The sequence below is a fragment of the Leptodactylus fuscus genome, chromosome 10, assembly GCF_031893055.1.
Source record: "Leptodactylus fuscus isolate aLepFus1 chromosome 10, aLepFus1.hap2, whole genome shotgun sequence".
Classification (NCBI taxonomy): domain Eukaryota; kingdom Metazoa; phylum Chordata; class Amphibia; order Anura; family Leptodactylidae; genus Leptodactylus; species Leptodactylus fuscus.
In genome coordinates this window covers 51,723,970-51,744,169 of record NC_134274.1, presented here as the reverse complement: position 1 = coordinate 51,744,169, position 20,200 = coordinate 51,723,970, and the positions used below count along the sequence as shown (strand labels likewise).

Below are 20,200 nucleotides of genomic sequence, written 5' to 3'. Positions count from 1 at the left end.
GCACCATATATATGGGCCACATTATATATGTTCCACTTTCTAGCTGAGTTGCTGTGCTTAACACTTCCACTTTTCAGCAATAGCACCCACAGTTGATAATGGAATAACTATGGGAGAAGAAATTTCCCAAACTGTTTTGTCGTAGCGGTGACATCCTATTACAGCGCCATGCTGGGATTCAGAGAGCTCTTTAGAATGACCCATTCTTTCAGAATTTCTTGTAAAGGCGACTATATGGCAAGAGGCTGGAACTTTTACAACTGTGGCAATGGGACTGAATGAAATGGTCATGAGAATTCTGTCTATTTCATTTCTATTTTCATCCAACAGACTGTAATAGTGAAATATCTTTCATTATCATTGAATTTGTTTGTGTGATGTCATTCAGTAGTAATGTGAAACGAGTCCAGTGGCAGCGCAGTGAAGTGAGGTGTACTGGACTTGGCTTCATTGGTGCCAATTTGGTCGCCATGCTAAATACCCCTGCATGTCTATTCTATCCTTAAAAGGCAAGTTTTGAGCCACTGAATTCTACTAGCCTAATAAGGAGTGTGGCTTATATGGAAAGGGCTGTGGCTTATGATGCTACAATGAGTACCACAATTGCACAAAAATTTAGAATATATTTCTGGCATCAAGTAAGCCAACCAATAGATGGTATAAACTTAGACTGGGTAAACATGTGCCAATTTTCTCATTCAGCATCAGCTACTGTGACATATTTTTAGGTTAAGGCTCAAATTTCTGAAAATTTGCTTTTCGTGTTGCAGATTTTGAAAACACTTATACTTCTCCCTTCTGCTTAAGCCAGTCCTGGCTTTGACTCAAAAGGGCGATACACCCCATAGTCCCTCGGGGCAAACGCTGAAGTTCAGAATCACTGTCCCCTCATCTCCCAGGATGGACACCCACACTCAATGGACACAATCTTTATTTTAGATGTGCGTGGCGCTCATTGCTCTTACAGGCACCATGGAGAGTGAGCAGTGAGCTGGGTGTATTACTTACTCACGGCGCCAAGTGATGACATCAGGGGAGGTCTGAGTGCTGAGTAATGAATGCAGATCACTCCTGGTTCCTTAAACATCTCTAGTTGTGGTGGTTAGGGTGTGAAGTCCATTACACCTAGTGTCGGGCAGTGTGTGAGCCTTTATACTAAGTATAACGGCAGTGCGGGGGCCATTATATTACATGTGGGGCAGTGTGGGAAATATTATATTATGTATAGGGCACTGAAGGGGCCATTCTACTTAGTGTGAGGGCCATAATACTGATGGGCAATTATATTACATGTGGGGGCACTCTACTACAATTGACAAACAAATGGACATAAAAAAAAACGTTTGTGTGAATACGTTTTAAGGAATAGTCTCATGAAGACAACCCTTTGTCTGCACATTCACCTTGTGATCATCTAATTGCAATGGATGAATGGAGGGGCAGCGTAGTATGTACAGTATGTTAAATGAATTGACAACCATGTATCAAATGGATGGGCCGATACTGTCAGAGCAGGAGCTGCTCCCTGAATTGACTCCCTTACAATACCTTAGAACTTTATCCTTTATCTACTGTATTTAGCACTTCCTAACTAGAAAAGGTAAAATAATATGAAGTTGCTTTCTTATACTTGAATGGCTTGCATAGGATAATTCTTAAAGAGAACCAATCACCAGGATTTTACCACTAAACCCACAGCACTATCTTAGTTTTTCCTACAACAGTTTCTTGACTCTTCTGTCTTGATGGTAGTAGTATGTGATGTACGCTCACCCCTCACAGCGTACAACTAGAGAGACTGGTATTTTCTGAGTGAGGGATTATCCTTGTCCCAGACTGGAGGGTGAGGCTGCAACACTCAGCATTTTCTGCTCGGTACAATGGCACGCCTGTCACTCCACAAAATGAAGACAATTGTTTATTTGACATTTATGGGCGTGTTTAGAGATGAAAACTTGGTTCTACCAAACAGGTGGTGGATGACTTTTTCCCAGTCTACCTTCTGTATCCATATTAATCCACATTAACCTGAGCGATGCTGGAAGGATATGTTATGTGTTACCTGGGCTTTACCATTCCAAAGATTCTCAAATTTGTTTTAAGCATATTTTATCTGATTTTTAGCTTTTCGCAGTCAATAATTGCTTTAACAAATGAAAAGAACATATATAAGTATACATCTAAAATAGAATTTGATCATTTGAATGTGAATGGAGCCTTAGATCACTCTTCAGGTGAGGGTGTGAGGGAATGACGCGATGGGAAAGTCATGTTTACAATGACATCCCTTTTTTTGACATGTGAACCTCTATTATTCTTTTTTTTTTTTTTCAACTGTAATTTTTATTGAGTTTTCAAACAGGTATAACAATAAAAACAATATTCAAGGCAAATAAATGCCAAGAACAGGAGGGAAAGGCTGAACTGCCAGACCCCAAAGAAAGTAAAGCCAAAGACTATATACAACTCAGCATCAAAATAATAAAAAGGGGGGGAGACAACAGACACACAGAAACAGAAGGGGGGGGGGAGGAATAGTGGGAGAAGGTCCAATGAGAGGATTGTGAAACTGCTGTCATGCTGAGGCCCCACGTTGCGGAAACGCAGCTTTGTTTGTTGCAGATTTTGTTGCAGTTTTTTGAGCCAAAGCCAGGAGCGAATTTAGCAGAAGGTGGAAGTATATGAGCTTCTTATATAGTTCCCATTCCTTTTGAAGCCATTCTTGGCTCAAAAAACCGCAATAAAATCTGCAACAAAAGAAGTTGCGTTTCTGTAATGTGGGGCCTCAGCCTAAACACTTTTAGTTTTCCTTGCCTTTTTTCTTTAAGGAGGGTCATGTACTTGAAAGCTACAATGAAGTATATCAAGGTACCTTGACCTTATATCTAATTTTAGGCTGAGGCCCCACATTGCGGAAATTAAATTGGAGATGTTTTCGGAAGATCTTAAACTTTTCCCTTCTGTTAAATCCACTCCAGTCTTTGGCTCAAAAAAACACAGCAAAGTCTGCAACAAAAAAAAGCAGCTTTTCCGGGGCTTTAGGGTCCATTCACATGAAGGAAAATGGTGTTTTATTTGCTGCTGAAGTTTCAGCACTGAAAAAAAAAGCCTCCTATTGACTTCAAAGGGTGCCTCTAGCTTTTTTCCACTAGCAGAAATTGGCTTTGGCTCAAAAAAACCAGCAAAATCTGCAACAAAAAAAACTGCTTTTCTGCAACGTGGCGCCTTAGCCTAAGCCTTGACAAAAAAAAGTGTCCAAAACACTTGGGAATTGGGAAATGCATGTACACCAATATTTGGACCAAACTGATCCATAATTCTGCAGTTATTAGCTTAGTAAGTTTCCCACATTAGATATAGGGAACTTCATTTTTTTCATATTAAACACTTGGCTATTGTGCCAAAAGTGGTTCAGACCATGAAAACCTGGTCTAAATGCTGTATGTGAAATCAGCCTCCAATAATTTATGAGTATCATTGTGGGTAGATGAGGATTATCTCATGGATAGTGGCCTCTCCAGCTGCTAACATAAGGCTAGGACGGAGACCCATCACTGATGAGTAAATCTATATTATTATGTTACTTTCCTTTCAACTCAGGTCCTTTAAAAAGTTGCAATTTTGCCACTAATTTTTTTAAGCAATTTTGTGAGGAATTTTCCCCAAGAAGTATAGGTTCTAAAAAAAAGACTTATTTGGCTCACATGTCACTCAGCGAAATCTGTATGGCTGCATACAGGGGCAATGAGGCTCTATACTGCGTATTATAGTACCTGCAAAGTGGATAGGATTCTGGGTAATCCCATCACACATTACAGAAAAACAACCAGCAGCGGAAATGCAGTTATTTAAAAAAACGTTGCTTTTTTGTAAATGGCAGCTTGTCAATTATACCTATGGAAATGCCAGCGGTTGCTGTACAGGTATAATAGAAAAAACTCTGCGGACTGTCTGTAAAAAGGGTTGCGGAAAAAACGTGACGTGTTTCCATCGTGAACTTTTCTGCTGTGCCGTTTGACTGCGGCTCCCTACGTTTGGCTTTAGCCTTAAGACATTGTTGAAAATTTGTGTTTTTTTTTTACTGGTGGACTTTATATGGGATCTTTGGAAAACAATAGAATATATATTTTATTTAGAGTCATATATTATTGAAAACATTTTCTTGGAATACCATATTGCTTATATAAATCCCAGTCATTTGTTGCTCTCTTGCTCCATACAATCTGTAAGTCTTTACTTCTAGTTTGCACTGTAATATGGAGGTAATTTGACTTGAGCGTGACATGGCCGATATTAGCTGCTACTCATTATTAGATGTAAATATGTTAGAAACATGGATCTCCATTTATGGAACAATAAAGAGAAGCAAAATCCCAGCATCTGCTTCCCAGTGCAGGTAGGTCAAGCACTGGCTCAGAGGGTTCTCCGCTTATCTGGTGATCAGTCAGTCTTATCTTTAGACTGTGGCCTGTTCTTGTTTCTAGAGGACAGATTAAAAAAAAGACTGAGCTAATACAGAGTCAGCCAGTAACCCCGGGTCAGCAGCGAGATAGTCATCTAGACCTGGTGTTTCCAATCCAGCCTCATTTTATTTTTTTTTACCAACTTTGGTGTAATGGAATGGCTTGATCATTATCTCAGCCGCTGACATCTATGCTAATATTTGCTGGATTATAGAGAGCTCTATAATGGACATGCATGTAGCTTCAACCTCTTGCCCCTGACTACTCTGCCCTGTCTTGCTCCAGAAATAATATAAGCACTGGATCGAGGCTTGCTGACAAGTGAGTTCACATTCGTTCCTTAGACTTTCAGAAGGCATTATATACAAGAGACAGAAGTGAGGAGTGTTCAGCATAAACAGACATTGTTGGGCAGGATTCTTTATCCAATTTTACATGGACAGCTAAATGTTAGACTTACACAATCCTTACCAATTGTCACTCTAACACTATAGGGGAATATAAGGAAGATGTCGCCACTAGTTAAATATGACATCCTACAGCAGAACTTGGCTTTATGCAGAGATACTTCTTAGTTTGTGCTTATTAGTACCTGTTAGTAAGTGTAAGATAGTAAGTGTAAGTGTTAGTAAGTGTTTCAGTAAAAGAAAAATTCTTTGATAGATGATTTTTGGTATTACTTGTAACTCAACACCAAGTGCCGACATAGGGAAGATGGAGCCCTATAGAAAAACTTAAGCGGCGAATTCTTGTTGACCCACCTACACACTCTTTGTAGGATAGAAGGCTGGTGGAAGCCTCCTTTGGTCTTGCTTGTTTGCTCAAAGTCTGTGCTGAGGCCTGGCCCTGTTCAAGTTCCTGTCAACTAACAGAAGAAAGCCGAGCTTTCCCCCTCCCTTTGGTCCCATGGCTGTATCTATAGCACTTTATGCCCTTGCTTGATACTCCGTGTTGTACTAGATGGGTGCAGCTTCTTCTTATGTTATGTTAATGGAGACTTGGATGTGAGAAACGGTGGCATAACCATTAATCATCAGCGATCAATGTATACCAATTAATGACATTTTATTACAACCTTGAATAATATTGTAGATAATTATAATAATTGTTTCAAAAATAACATTCCCTTTTTGTTATATGAGATGTAGCACTTTTTGCATTCACAGGCGAGCTTACACTTTGGTTAGTTATAGCAATGACATTTCTAGTGGTAAACATTTCTCTCCGGCAGTATAATGACTTATTTCATATATCATTTCCTGTGACTAATATATGACCGTCTACTCTTTTTGTGGTCCCTGCTTTGGAAATGCACTGCTTTGTCTTACAAGATGCCAGGTTACTGCTAAAGATTTGCTGTGACACGGGAGTAGATGGAAGACGCCACTAAGATAGAATGCTGCTTCATCTCCCTCCCCTCCACTTTCTGAATATTAATGTCACTTGGCAGATTGGATAATTATGTGACTGGGAATTGAATGAAGCTGGTTATTAGATGCTGCATATCTAGTCCGTCTAAGACGTTAAAGTAGGAGAGGTTCAGGACCTGTGATTTGGCTGAGTTTCTGTAATGGAATGGGCTCATCTCAAATGTAACAAGTGTAAAAATAGAGGAATGTCTGATGAATGACGCTAGAAGAAATGCTAGGATTAAATATTGTATTTCATTACTAATAACAAGGATATATATTATATTAATATTAGATATATTTACGTGTGCGTAACACTATTTAGTAAATGAATAATTTTGCAATATAATCTGCACAATATCCCCAGTCCAGAGTGTAACTGTTCATTTATACAAACACAATGTGAATACGTCACACTATATCTGTAGTTATACATTAATTTTACATTGGCCCACTTAATAGATATTAGGCAGGTGTGAGGTCCCTGTCATAAAAGGCTTAACATATAAACCCATTGTTGTGAACACACAGAGGAATCCGGGAATAAGCAAATTGTGTTGTCATCAATGTTGACAGAGATATGACATAGATCTAGTGGAATGGGTCATAATCCACACGGCAAACAGGGAATTTAAGTTTGATTTGTGGCTATGACTGATACATAGGAGACTGAGTGAATTCCATAGGTAACTTGTAGCAGAGGAGAAAGGATTAACATGTCAGTATGTAAAGAAGGAGTTATACTATGGAGAGCCGTTTAGGAGATTGCAGCTTCTTGTCGCGTTCGGCTTTATAATTTTTGTACATGTTTTGTCAGAAAACATAAGATCCTTTTCGACAGAATCCATTAAGTTCTATGGAATATGAAAGTGATGAAAATAATGTATAGTTATATACTGTCCGCACAGTCAGGATCTGGGCTCTCTTCATATCGGGTATTATTCTAAATTTTATTTTTCTGCTTCATTTCTGTAGCAGACAAAATTGTTGCCTTTCAATAATGTGTGACCCTTGTGGCGAGAGGCAACTAAAAAACGAATTGGCTAGTTTTTCATTTTGGGTTTTTCTGTTCTTTGGGTTACTACATGGTGCTAAACAGAGATGTTTGGCGAAGTTTTCCTTGCTGAAGTTTACTTTTGTTTTTGTAGATGGCACTAATATGATAAAGCAGTATATATCACAAGTCTTCCTTTGTAATAGCTTGTTCTATGCTTAAAGCAATCCCTGACACCCCCTTACTGAGGCAGATCCTCCATTACATGTGCAGCACTTATCTGAAATTCATCTTCTTCTCACTAGTGATGTAATAATCTGTATAACTAGTCTGCCCCTGTCATCACATGTATTGACTTTCTGCTGAGCTTGTACCTTTATGTTATGCACAGCAGTAAATATGAGAAGGCAGAGCAGCAACAAGGATAGAGGGAGGAGCCTGGACCATGCAGGGGGTGTGTCTCAGACTACCCCAGACTCCCTGTAGTCAATAGGGCAAAGCTGGAGTCACAGTTTACAGCCCTACACTCTTGGGTGAGTTAAATGCAAACAAGCAGCGAGATCAAAGGACAAAAGATAGTAGGGATCATCACCACTTAATAGTGACATACATTTATGTTTTGAGCTTCTGACTGGACAGTTGCTTTAAGATGCCGATACACCATTAATATGAGGATAAGTCGGTTTAGTCTGGAAAGGTGCTGTATTTTTGCATTTTTTTTAAAACAACTTTCTGGTTTGAAATCAGTTACTGTATTGTTGTATTTTCTTTTTTCATTCAATGAAACTCCTCTGTAGGTTGTCCCTCTGTCCTATATGAGGAGGCCAATACCATAAATTAGGCATGGTAGCTGAAGGGGGAGTTACAGATTCTGTATCAAGAGGTCAAAGGCTTTAAGTTACACCTGTGACTATTAGCAAATATTGTGCTGAAACTATGTGTCATGTGCTGTGCATGGCTATAGCCACAGTTCAGGTTGTTTAAGGCTCAGTACACATTTGCTTTGGTTCTTTTGCATTGAGTTTCCATTTTCTATTTCCATTCCATTTCAGCTGGTAGAAATAAAAAGGATTACTGACAGAGCCAATATAAGAGGGGAAAAAGTGACCATATGATGTTTGCAAGGACTTCACATACAAGCAGTGGCGTAACTACCGGGGTAGCAGGGGTAACGGCTGCCACAGTGCCCGAGACATTAGGGGCCTGGCGACAGCCGCTACTGCTGCAGGTTTTTTAATTTTTTTTTTAATTTTTTTCATAGGCCGTTACCGGCTGGAGTAACGGGCCCTACCTACTTACTGATCCTGGCAGAAGCCGGGATCGCTAAGTGATGCCACGGGCCCCACTAGTACTATTATACTCGGGGGGGGGGTGGTGTGTGTGTCATTTTGGACCCCCAAGTATAATGATCGGAGGCCCAGGAGAGGTAACGGAACATAAACAGTGTTACTTAACTCTCCGTGCTCCGGGCATTCTTTGGGCCTACTTACGTAACATCACATGACTGGGATCTGCGTCCATATGCGTCACGATGGAGGCCCTCCGGTCACATGACATCCCAGACGTCAGATGACCGACAGCAGCGGAAAATGCAGCAGAGCCGGGAGATAGGTAAGTAACAGTTGGGAATAATACTGTGTGCAGGGGCCACTATGGGGCATAATACTGTGTGCAGGGGCCATTATGGGCATTATATTGCGGGGGGGGGGGGGTAGTCGGTTGGTCAAGGTCTTTGGCATCGGTCGGGGGGGGGAGGGGTCCCGCCATTCTTAGTTATGCCACTGCATACAGATACAGGGGTTATGTCATTAAATACACTTATCCCTTATCCACAGGATAGGGAATAAGTGTCAGATAGCACAGGGTCCGACTCCCAACAGTCAGATCCTTAGCAATGAGCAAAATGGGGGACCAACAGTCTCCCTTAAGTCTCCAGTGAGCTTATATCACCGATACTCCATTTACATCTATGGGACTGCTGGGTGCATCGAGGCTTCATTCACAGACTTTACCATACTCCTGATAGCTGGGGGTACCAACAATAAGACACTTTATCCTCTTCTGTAGATAGGGGATACATATCTTTTATGGCAAAACCCCTTTAAACTTCTGGTGGTTCCAGGCTCTAACACAATAATGGTCCAGGAGAAGACACCCAAATTTGAAGGGTTCTATGGTCTATTCCCAAGGGTTTATTGGAGAATGGGCACCCAGAATAAGTTTATCTGGTGGGCCCAAAGAACCTCAGTCCACCACTGGCCTCAAACAAAATCTTATGACATTTGATTTCAGGTTGTAGATCTATATGTCCCCCCAATAACTGGTTTGCTCCATGACGGCGAGGGGATAAAATCTGTTCTGCATGTTATGTAGTAAGTTGTTTAGGCATCATTTTCATCTTGAGAAGTAAATTATGCCATTATAATGATCCTAAAGGGATGTTTTATTTCAGACACACTTAATATTGTTTGAACATCTCGCGGAGTCGCTGTAGGGAATCAATCTTTATTTCTTCTTAAACCTGGACCACAGCTCGCTCCTAAAGGAGAGGAAATTGTGCTTGACAGATGCAATCATATGCAAATGGCTGTAGAAGAGGTGAAATTATCATCTGCAAACATTGGGCCGAAATTCCATCTGCCACCTCCTGAAGAAGGGCTCTTAATAAATTCTAAGACAGCAAAGTGACACACATCTTAATCAAGACTTAATCCCAGGAATTAATTCTATGTGAGTTTATGCATAATTCTAGAAGCGATGCTTAAAAAAAAGAAAAAAAAAACCATGGCAGTTTCCGTGGCAGATGGACTCTCTGGACTTCATGCAAAGGCATTAAAAGGAGATAGAGAGAAGGGGACCCCTGAAATGTCAGACCCTGTACACAAATACTGGGCACAGCAAAACCTCCAGCTTCTATTGCTGACTTCAAAGGTTGGACTTCCAATTATGCTGACATGAGCACAGCATACAAATGAATGGAAATGCATCTCCTGTCAGGCTATGTCTCTTCAAAAGTCAATTCTGTAAAAGCAAAAAGAAAGTCCTTGTGTGTATACGAGGCCTGGCCATTGCTCGGGAGAGGTTAAGAGGAAGGCTTTTCTTATGTAAATCATCTTAGAGTTGTGAGTAGAAGGGCGTAAATTTTTAGTTTCCTTCAGGTCACTTTATATAATCAAATTCTTGTCAAAATGTATGTGCGGTACACAGAATTACAGAAAACAGACACCCTAAGGCTGTGAGTCTCCTTAAGGCTTTTCACTGTATAATATGGTGCGTAATATGAAATAATATTATGGCTCCTTATTTAGAGCAATGTTCTGATTCACAGACTGAGGTGTCTGCGACAAGGACGGATATTCACTTGTAGAGGAGACCTTGATCTGATATTCGGCATGTGACAAGGCATGCAGCAGCTCTTTATCCTCAGTGACATGTATTACAGGAATCACGAAATACCAATCTCAAATCCACTCCTGTCTGATACACAAGATGGGGTACGGAATTTGGTTGGTATTTTCCATTTCCAGTTTATTTATTTAACTTTTGTTGTACTTCAAAAGTTAAGCCACTCAACAAATGGGTTTGCTTTAAGATTGAAAAGTATCACTTATTCACGGGATAGGTAGCAGACTGCAGCGGACCCCACTGATCACGAGAACAGAGATTTCCTAAACCTCATTTTTCACCTACCACGTGCCATCTTGGCTTTATCTAAATGATCCCAGGAAGCCCCTTTAGGACTTATACAGATGCAGATTGGTGTATGACGTATGGTGTATGGCAAGTCATTGTAAGGTTGAAGTTTCTTGGGTCCATCAGTGGTTCTCTACATAATAAACCATAGTACCCCTAAGGGGCCCACAGGAGGATCCATGCATGGTTATACAGGCTCTGTTAGTCTCTATTTGTATGTAATAATCTCAGGAGCAATGCTTTTAGGGTAGCATGTCCATACATATGGCATCTGACAGTATTGTTCCTGAGATAAAATATTTCCATACAAATTACATTTATCAAAAATCTTCTGTATGTCCCTATGTGAAACTGACGGCATATGGAAGTACAGTAACGCTCCAAACACTTGTTTGATCTCCATATTACAGCTATCTACAACTTGGTATATATGTATAAGATATTGACTCTGTATATTTAGGAGGTTGCATATAAATGTGTAAATGCATGTATTAGGTTTTTTGCAGCGCATCAGAAAGTGACACTGTATATATTCAAAGTATGCCATATATGCCTATTATTTGGTCTCTTGGCACATAAGTGAAATACCTTCATACCACTGACCATGTTGCAGTGCACTTTAACCTACATCCCTTTAATAGTGCAGTGTGAGAACATTATAGAATAACAACCTGAATGTCCTTAAGTGCACCAGTAAGTCTTGACCTTCATTCCTTGCACTGTACAATCTTTGGCATGCTCTGACATCTGAAATCAATAGATAGTATCCAAGCTACTAAGGAGGACTGAAGCATACTTGTAAACTGGCTGAAAAACAGACTGAGGCTAAGGCCCACGTTACCGAAACGCAGCTTCTTTTGTTGCAGATTTTGCTGCATTTTTTCAGCCAAACCTAGGAGTGGCTACAAAAGGAATGGGAAATATTTAGGAAGCTGTTATACCTCTACCTTCAGCTCAAGAAAACCGCAACAAAATCTGCAACAAAAAAGCTGCGTTACCACAACTTCAGCCTCAACAGGATTCCATCTAAGCAAAATGGCGCAATGACCCAAGCCTGGAACATGACAGATACCCCAGGTTTATACTCATTTACTTTTTACCGTTACTATGTCACTTTGGCTGTAGCGGCAAAACTGCTGGAAAACTAGGGTAAGGCTAAAACCACAATACAATACCAGCAAAGTGAATGAGATTATTGCATTAAAAATACTGTGAAAAACGCAACATATGTAGCTGAAGAATCAAGCTTGTAGATTCATTAGGAGAAAAATAAATGCAGAGAAAAATGCAGCAAAAACTTAAGTATTAACCTGCTGCCCACCAATGCCTTAGATAGGACCCCCTTATTTTTGTGATGGGGGCTCCACAGTGACAGTAAGGAAATGGAGCCCAGGAGGGAGGATAGTACCTCGGTTACCTCTGTGAACCTAGGTAGTTTATGAAATATTCTCCCCAGTTTATTATATTGCTGTATAGATGGTGTGAGATGCTGTATGCTGCCCATCTGTATGTAGTGCACTGAGTGTACTGAGCATTGCACCACTCTGCGGGGGTTTAGGATTCTAGGGGCACACTGCAGAATCCACCTATGCCCCTGTGGGCCAGTCTGAACCTGAAGCTAAGTATGTCAGAACTAAGAAGTAAGCAAAGTAGTAAAAAGTGACAGTGAAAGTGTTGGAATCATGTTAGGAGACTGCAGGGAGTACTATAACACAGCATGAAAGAAATATCACCTCCAACAAAGACACAGACAACTCATAAAAAGTTGTGGGTAGGGGTCAGCAAGGATTTACTTGTTTATTTAACCTCTTAGTAGCACAGTTTGTTTTTTAAAGACACAGTCATTCTTATAAATGTCTCTCTGCATTTCAGCACCCATACATTTTTTCATTGACATATGTATGCCTTGTGTAGTATATGTGCTACATATAAACTAATGAACAAATTACATACATTTTGTACGCTGGGGTCAAATGATTCTACTTGCAGAATGTTAGATGTTAACCATCTGTGAAGCAGAATACTTGCTGAAGAAATAAACATGTAGTCAGTGCTTAAACTGGGAAAATTTTTTAGGGAGAACACTGGATAATTAATCCCCCCCCCCCCCCCCCGACTAACCGATGTTCCCCAACTGACCGATATTCCCCGAAGTCTCTGACCAACCGAACCCACCTTCCTACACATACTATACTACACAGTATTATGCTGCATATTGGCCCTTGCACACAGTATTATGCCCCATAGTGGCCCTTGCACACAGTTTTTATGCCCCATAGTGGCCCTTGCACACAGTTTTTATGCCCCATAGTGGCCCTTGCACACAGTATTATGCTGCATAGTGGCTTATGCACAGAGTATTATGCCCCAAAGTGGCCCCTGCACACAGTATTATGCTGCATAGTGGCCCCTGCACACAGTATTATGCTGCATAGTGGCCCCTGCACACAGTATTATGCTGCATAGTGGCCCCTGCACACAGTATTATGCCCCATAGTGGCCGCTGCACACAGTATTATGCCCCATAGTGGCCCCTGCACACAGTATTGTGGCCGATAGTGGCCCTTGCACGCAGTATTATACCCCATTGTGGACCACCCATGTATATTTATTAATGTACCCAGGTATATTTATTAATATTTGTTAATAATCAGGGACCCAGGGGAGGATACAAACCTAAAAGATAATGTTACTTACCTCACCTGGGCTCTGGTGCACTCCCGGATGATGTTGTCCATCTTCAATGATGGAAGAGACGTCACTTGACCAGGATTGCGTCGAGACGCATTAGGACGCAAGCCCCAGCCCACGTGACGTCTGGGACATCATCAAGTAGACCTGAAGTCTCCCGAAGCACAGGAAAGGTAAGTAACAGTGTTTTTTATGTTCCACATTCCGCTTCAGACACATTCAATTATTGAGGCTTTGATTCCTTTATACGGGAACACTGAAAGACAGTTTGTAATTATGCTGGAACTGAGTTCCAGCCGTTCTGGCCCAATTTAAAGGAGTATATTCCCACCTCACATACCCATCAGTCTTTACTGCTGTAAAATCTTCTTTCTTCCTGGTTTCTTGCATCATTTGGTGGGCGGGGTTTCACATGCAACCTGCCGTTTAGCTCTGCCCCCAAATTCACGTGTAGCTCCACCCACCCATATTGGACTATGAAGTACAGGCAGCAGCAACTCCAAACTGTGTTACATACAGAGACTGCCTGTCTCTGCCATAATGAACACAATTGAATTAGCTAATCTGATAACTGGGAGAACAGAAGAAATGAAAGCAGCTCCTTTCCACTATATGAGAGCAGGAAAGTAATGTGGTGTAGACACAGGAATAGCTAAAAACACAGGCTCGCTCCCGTGCACTTAGCCCCTCCTCCCTCCCCCCTGAGAGCAGCAGATACATCACTTGACTCATGAGCAGCTAAGTCAGGGCTGTGGCCACAAAGAATTGAATAAAATAAGATAGTGGACAAACAAAGCAGTTTTGCTGAAGCAGTGTATTTAGGAAAAGTCTTAGATTCACATTAACAAGCAGTATAGATAGGATCCTTGTGATGGGACAACCCCTTTAAACACTGCATGTAGTACAAAATGAGCGTCGCCGAAGGCTGTCAAACTGTACAGTAGTTTGTCAATGTGCTGTAGAAAAATGTACCTTATTTTGGATGTTTTTGTAGTGATTTTCAGGAAAACACACTGCTGAATTTTCATAGCAGAAATTCTGCAGAATATCTTTCCCATTTGATCCCAGCCTTAAACTGTTCATGTTTCACACTAAATGACCTGGTCATTTTTTCAGCTTATTACAGTTGTCTGGATACTTAGTACATGTAGGATTTTTGTTTTTGAGTAATTTGTGTATTTTTTTTTTTAAAAATAAAATATTTTATTACATTTCTTTCCAAACAGAACTATGTCTGGCTGCACATGGGCTTTTTTTGTTCAGAAAGTAAGGTTTGTATATCAGCGGTATTTCCCAGACTGAACACTGTCCGGAGACACCCAGTATCATATTAATCTATCCAGTCTGTGCCTGACTGTCTGAACACTGTGCCATCAGGATTACAGTACAGGACAATGGCATAGTGACACGCAGCATGAGATGGGGATGATCAATTGAGTCATGCAAGCAGGGTTTTTCTGTCCGCTTGAGAAGTTGGACATCTTCACTTGCGGACAGGGAAGGAAGGGCACGGAGTGCAAAACAACGCACCCAATGCCCATTGAAACGAATGACAGGTGTCACGGACACAGCTAGTGTCCGCTCCTAATGTCCGTGACAGATTTTGAGCGGACACTAGGAGCGGACACTACATGTCGGACACCGACAGTAGTGTGAACGCCCCCTAAGCTGACAGGTAATGGCTGATGCTGACACAACTTTCCTCAGATTTGGTATTTAGTGTATTGAGGAGACACAGTCCAGATTATAGCTACAGAAGAGGGATCTTCACCGGTTGGCTCCCGGCGGGTGACTAATTTGGGGTATATGTAGTTACTCACAGTTACTGGGCCGCGGTATCCGATAGCCGGACGCAGACCTAATACACGTGGCCTGGAAACCACGGAGCACTGGACATGACCGGAGGCCTTCTTTAGGTCCAGGAATGCAGAAAGGCTCCTTTCTAGCTGCTCCTTTCTGTCAGGTTCTCTCCTTCTTGGAGGCAGTAGCAGTATAGCTGTTATCCCCTCTGTATGGACTGGTGAATGGTCCTAGGAGACTCTGTATCTTACATGGGCTGGGAGATTCACCATGTAGCTCATAGGTTTGGCAGGAGGAATCTGAAAATCCTGCCTGGAGTTGGAGTAGCAGCAGGTGCTCTTACCTCACACACTACACTCTCCACAACATGGCTGCTCTGGTTTCCTTTTCCCCTGCTAAGAGGAAGGCGGGGCTAAAGACTCCACCCACAGCTTGCTAGAAAGTTCTGCTCGTGCTGTATATGGAGAGATTGGGATCCTATACCACATGCACCTACATAGAGTGAAACATAGGTGGCAGCAGAATAGTACATGGCAATAAACACAATGTATGTACACAGGAAATACAGATTATACAATAGAAAGTGATACTCAGTATTAGTACATTGTGAAAAGCATTACATTACATAGCATACAACTATTATAATGGAAAGAAGGAGTGTATTGGGACACTACACATTATTGTACTGTAACAATCCCAGTCTTACCCCAGTACTGTGATATCTATGTGTTTATTATCCCGATACTGTGATATCATTGTGTTTATTACCCCAGTACTGTGATATCATTGTGTTTGTTATCCCAGGACTGTGATATCTATGTGTTTATTATCCGGATACTGTGATGTCTTTGTGTCTATTATCCTGGGACTGTGATATCATTGAATTTATTAGCCCAGTACTGTGATATCATTGAGTTTATTATCCAGGACTGTGATATCATTGTGTTTATTGCTTCAGTACTGTGATATCAATGTGTCTATTACCCCAGTACTTTGACATCATCGTGTTTATTACCCCAGTACTGTGATATCATTGTGTTTATTACCGCAGTACTGTGATATCATTGTGTTTATTACCGCAGTACTGTGATATCATTGTGTCTATTACCCCAGTACTGTGATATCATTGTGTTTATTACCGCAGTACTGTGATGTCATTGTGTCTATTACCCCAGTACTTTGGCTTCATCGTTTTATTACCGCAGTACTCTGACATCGTTGTGTTTATTACCCCAGTACTGTGATATCAATGTGTCTATTACCCCAGTACTGTGATATCATTGTGTTTATTACCGCAGTACTGTGATATCATTGTGTTTATTACCGCAGTACTGTGATATCATTGTGTCTATTACCCCAGTACTGTGATATCATTGTGTTTATTACCGCAGTACTGTGATATCATTGTGTCTATTACCCCAGTACTTTGGCTTCATCGTTTTATTACCGCAGTACTATGACATCATTGTGTTTATTACCCCAGTACTGTGATATCATTGTGTCTATTACCCCAGTACTGTGATATCATTGTGTTTATTACCGCAGTACTGTGATATCATTGTGTCGATTACCCCAGTACTGTGATATCATTGTGTCGATTACCCCAGTACTGTGATATCATTGTGCTTATTATTCCGGGAATGTGCCGTCACTGTTTCCCTTGGCTGTACTATAAAATCACCATATGCATTATCCTTCAGTGTAAAGGAGACCAAGATAATGGTACATGTTTCTGAACATGCTGAATCAGGTAGTCATGGTAGATTGGGGCTATAGTGGTCCATGGTTACTTGTTAGACCCTGGTCAACACTAAAATGACGCCATACCAGGTATACAGTTACGTGTCCATTTATTTTTATTGTACTGTATTGCTTTGGTAGTATCAAAATATTCCTATGTCAGTCTTTCTACTGACTCTGTATAAGAGGACTGGTGACACCATTATGGAGGGGGCAGATCATATGGGATATGTTTTGTGTGTTGTAAAACAAATTCTTCAATAAAAAAAAAAAGTTTCCTAGTTTATAAACTAGTACACAATATTCATCTATTGTATCCATTAAGCCGGGACATGTTTCTACATATGAAAAACAAGAACAAACTTCTAGATCTTGTTATTTCATATAGTAGCTTTGTTGTGGCGAAGGTGGAAAACCTAGATCTTGACAAGAAAGATGGATGAGAAATGAGATCCTAGTGCTTGTGAGAGGTGTTAACTGCCCTTGGATAAAGACATAGACGCATCTTCAGATCTCCATTACGTATTTTGCTCATAATGTTGCTATTTCAGTCTGAATGTCACCTATAAAAGAAGAGGCCTTGCTCTCCCGGAGAGCTCTAAATAGAAGCCTTGCTAGATAATCTTTGATTTATAGGCTAGCAAGGCCCAGGGTTTAGAGTGAGTCTGCAATCTGCCAGGGGGCTTTCCAAGCCAAGAAACCACGCACTGGGTTGGCAGTACATTGGGAAATTTATTTGTCCAGTAGCCGGGTGGAGCGCAGAATTTAACTCCTTAACAATAATAGTGTCTATAATTTTTAGACTATGTCCTTAGTTTATTAAAACTATTAACAAGTTAAATACTTGAGAGCAAAATTGAATCATTTATTTAAAAATTGGCAAATAATTGCAAAAGTAATACAGACCAAAAGTTTTAGGTGTGGAAAAAATGTTACAAAAATAGAAGCGTTAATAGGTTGTCAGCTAATAAAAAGAAGTCAATGGACAAATGAGAAATCTAAATCAAAACAGCAACAATTCTTCTAGGTCACTTACACACAGTTTTTGAAGGAATTCGGCAGGGAGGTTGTTCCAAACATCTTGGACAAATAAGCATGGATCTTCTGTGGATGTAGTTTGCTCAAATCCTTCTGTCTCTTCATGTAATCTCAGACAGATTCAATGATATTGAGATCATGGCTCTGCGGGGGCCATATCATCACTTCCAGGACTCATCCTCCAAAGGGCGGTCACACCAAATATTGATTTGATCACTTAGTTTTATTTGACAAATATAAAGTTTTAACACTTCTATTTTTTAAGCATTTAATAGGTGCCTAAGATCTTTCACACAATACTGTATGTCTGAAATATGTTATTTTAAAAATCAGATTTTTTTTTTAATAGGATTAACATGTCCATGATTAGTTATAACATCATTTTTATGTCGTGATTATTTTAATATTTTATTACAATACCCTATTTCTCTATGGCCACCCATGATCATATATATATATATATATATATTGGTTACAATACATTCTGTGGTTGAGACTGTCACAGCATCCACAGGGTTGCTGAAATTATCATCAGGACTTAAAGGAAGTACCACCACCTCTATTATATACACAGCTTTATATTCTCGCAATGGTAGATTGCGCGTACGGTGAAGTTGGCAGGTCATGTGTTTACACTTGCTTTGTTTGGCGTTACTAGTCTGACTAGATGATGTTTTATCCACTTATTACAATGATGCTCTGTTTCTTTTCAGTTGTCGCTTTGTGCTCCTCATGGATTTCAACCTTCTGACTGACTCGGAGGCTCGTAGTCCTGCCCTCTCTCTCTCAGATTCTGGAACACCCCAACATGACCACAGCTGTAAGGGGCAGGAGCACAGTGGTGAGTACAGACCGTGGGCTCCAAAACATCTCCGGAAACCAATAGGAGTTATTTAGTTTGGAAATTTGGACTGTTCTTGATCATGGCATACCTTATACAGCATCTTAAGTGTAGATTTATGTAGCTACCTTACCCTGATCTTGGATTCCCGGCAGATATGATTTTTCAGATTTGCTTTGTCCATTACAGTTCCATGTCATGTACCGGTGCACCAGTTTTGTGGATCTCCATCCTATTTTGATCCTTGAAAATTTTTGCACATTTTTATCAGTTGAAAACCTACAAATATTGTTCTACAAAGCCCAAATTCCTGACATGCTTACATTTATTATTTATTGTGTATTTTGCGCCAAAGAAATCAGAATTGTGTCTAATTTATTAAATGGCACACACCTCGAAATGAACCTGTTGTCTCGCAGAATGTCTCTTAACTCCTGTTACCAATAACCTCACATTTACACTTTTATGACATTTGTCTTTAATAAGTCTAGATCTAAGGCTCCACTTGAATGGGTTTGGAAAAGTGACTTTCCGTGTGCGTCTTCTGCCTGTCAGCGGGGAAACCATTTTTTTTAACCGGACACAAAGTCCTGCATGTCCGACTTTGTGTCCGGCTAAAAAACCGGCTTCCCCACAGACAGGCAGAAGACGCACACGGAAGGTCACTTTTAATCTATGATAAAACTATGCATACATTGAATAATAAATGTGAGTCATTGGGGGAAATTTATCAAAAACTACTAGAATAGGTATTGCCAACTATAAGGGGGGTTCACACTACCATTAGTAGTGTCAGTTGCTAACATCTGTTACAGAATATTAACAACGGACACTAACAGATCCATTATATCCATTAAAAATCTCATTGAGTTCAATGGGATTTGATCGGTTGTCTGTTAGTGTCCTTTTTCCTAAATCCGCCACATGTCCGTTTCTTTTTTTTTGTAAACATAACGCAGAGTCTAGGAGTTTTTTGTCTGTTCAAAATAACGGATGGATATTAATTGTCCATTATTATTTAACATTAATGTCTATGGTTAATTGACAGTAACGGACACTTGTATACGGTCTGTTATTATTGTCCTTTTTTTGTTGTTTTTTTTGCACATGCTCAGAAATCAAAAGCATAAAAATGGACTGTCTATAAACGGACAATAATGGACACTAACTGATACTAATGTGTCCATTTTTTAAATTGATCATAAAAAAATGGGCACAATAACATCAGTTTATGTCCGTTAAAGTCCGTTATGATTGGCGCCCTTTTTTTTGTTTTTGTATGGACACTATCAGTTTAGTGTTTTGCACAATGGCCACTAAATTTTAATCCCATAGAATTTTTATTTTTTTTAAAAAAACATTCTTATTAAACTTACATGTACACATCATATAGTCAAGGCTGCATTTCTGAAATAGTTGACTTATGTAAATTGGAGGGGATCAGTACATCTGCTCTGTAGCTTTCCATATTTTCCATAGCCTCTGTTATGGTATATAAAGCATTGCTAATACCAGTGATATTATGACAGTG

The 20,200-nt window shown here is 40.2% G+C and overlaps 1 protein-coding gene across 1 annotated transcript in view; it reads left to right on the top strand.

Moving 5' to 3' along the window:
- LOC142183303 (pituitary homeobox 3) overlaps nucleotides 1-20,200 on the top strand; it is a 54,022-nt gene that overhangs the window by 12,650 nt on the left and 21,172 nt on the right. Inside the window, exon 2 of the mRNA XM_075258335.1 lies at nucleotides 18,542-18,669. Within this exon, the coding sequence (XP_075114436.1) occupies nucleotides 18,561-18,669 (109 nt within the window). The 5' untranslated portion in view covers nucleotides 18,542-18,560. The remainder of the gene's footprint in view (nucleotides 1-18,541; nucleotides 18,670-20,200) is intronic.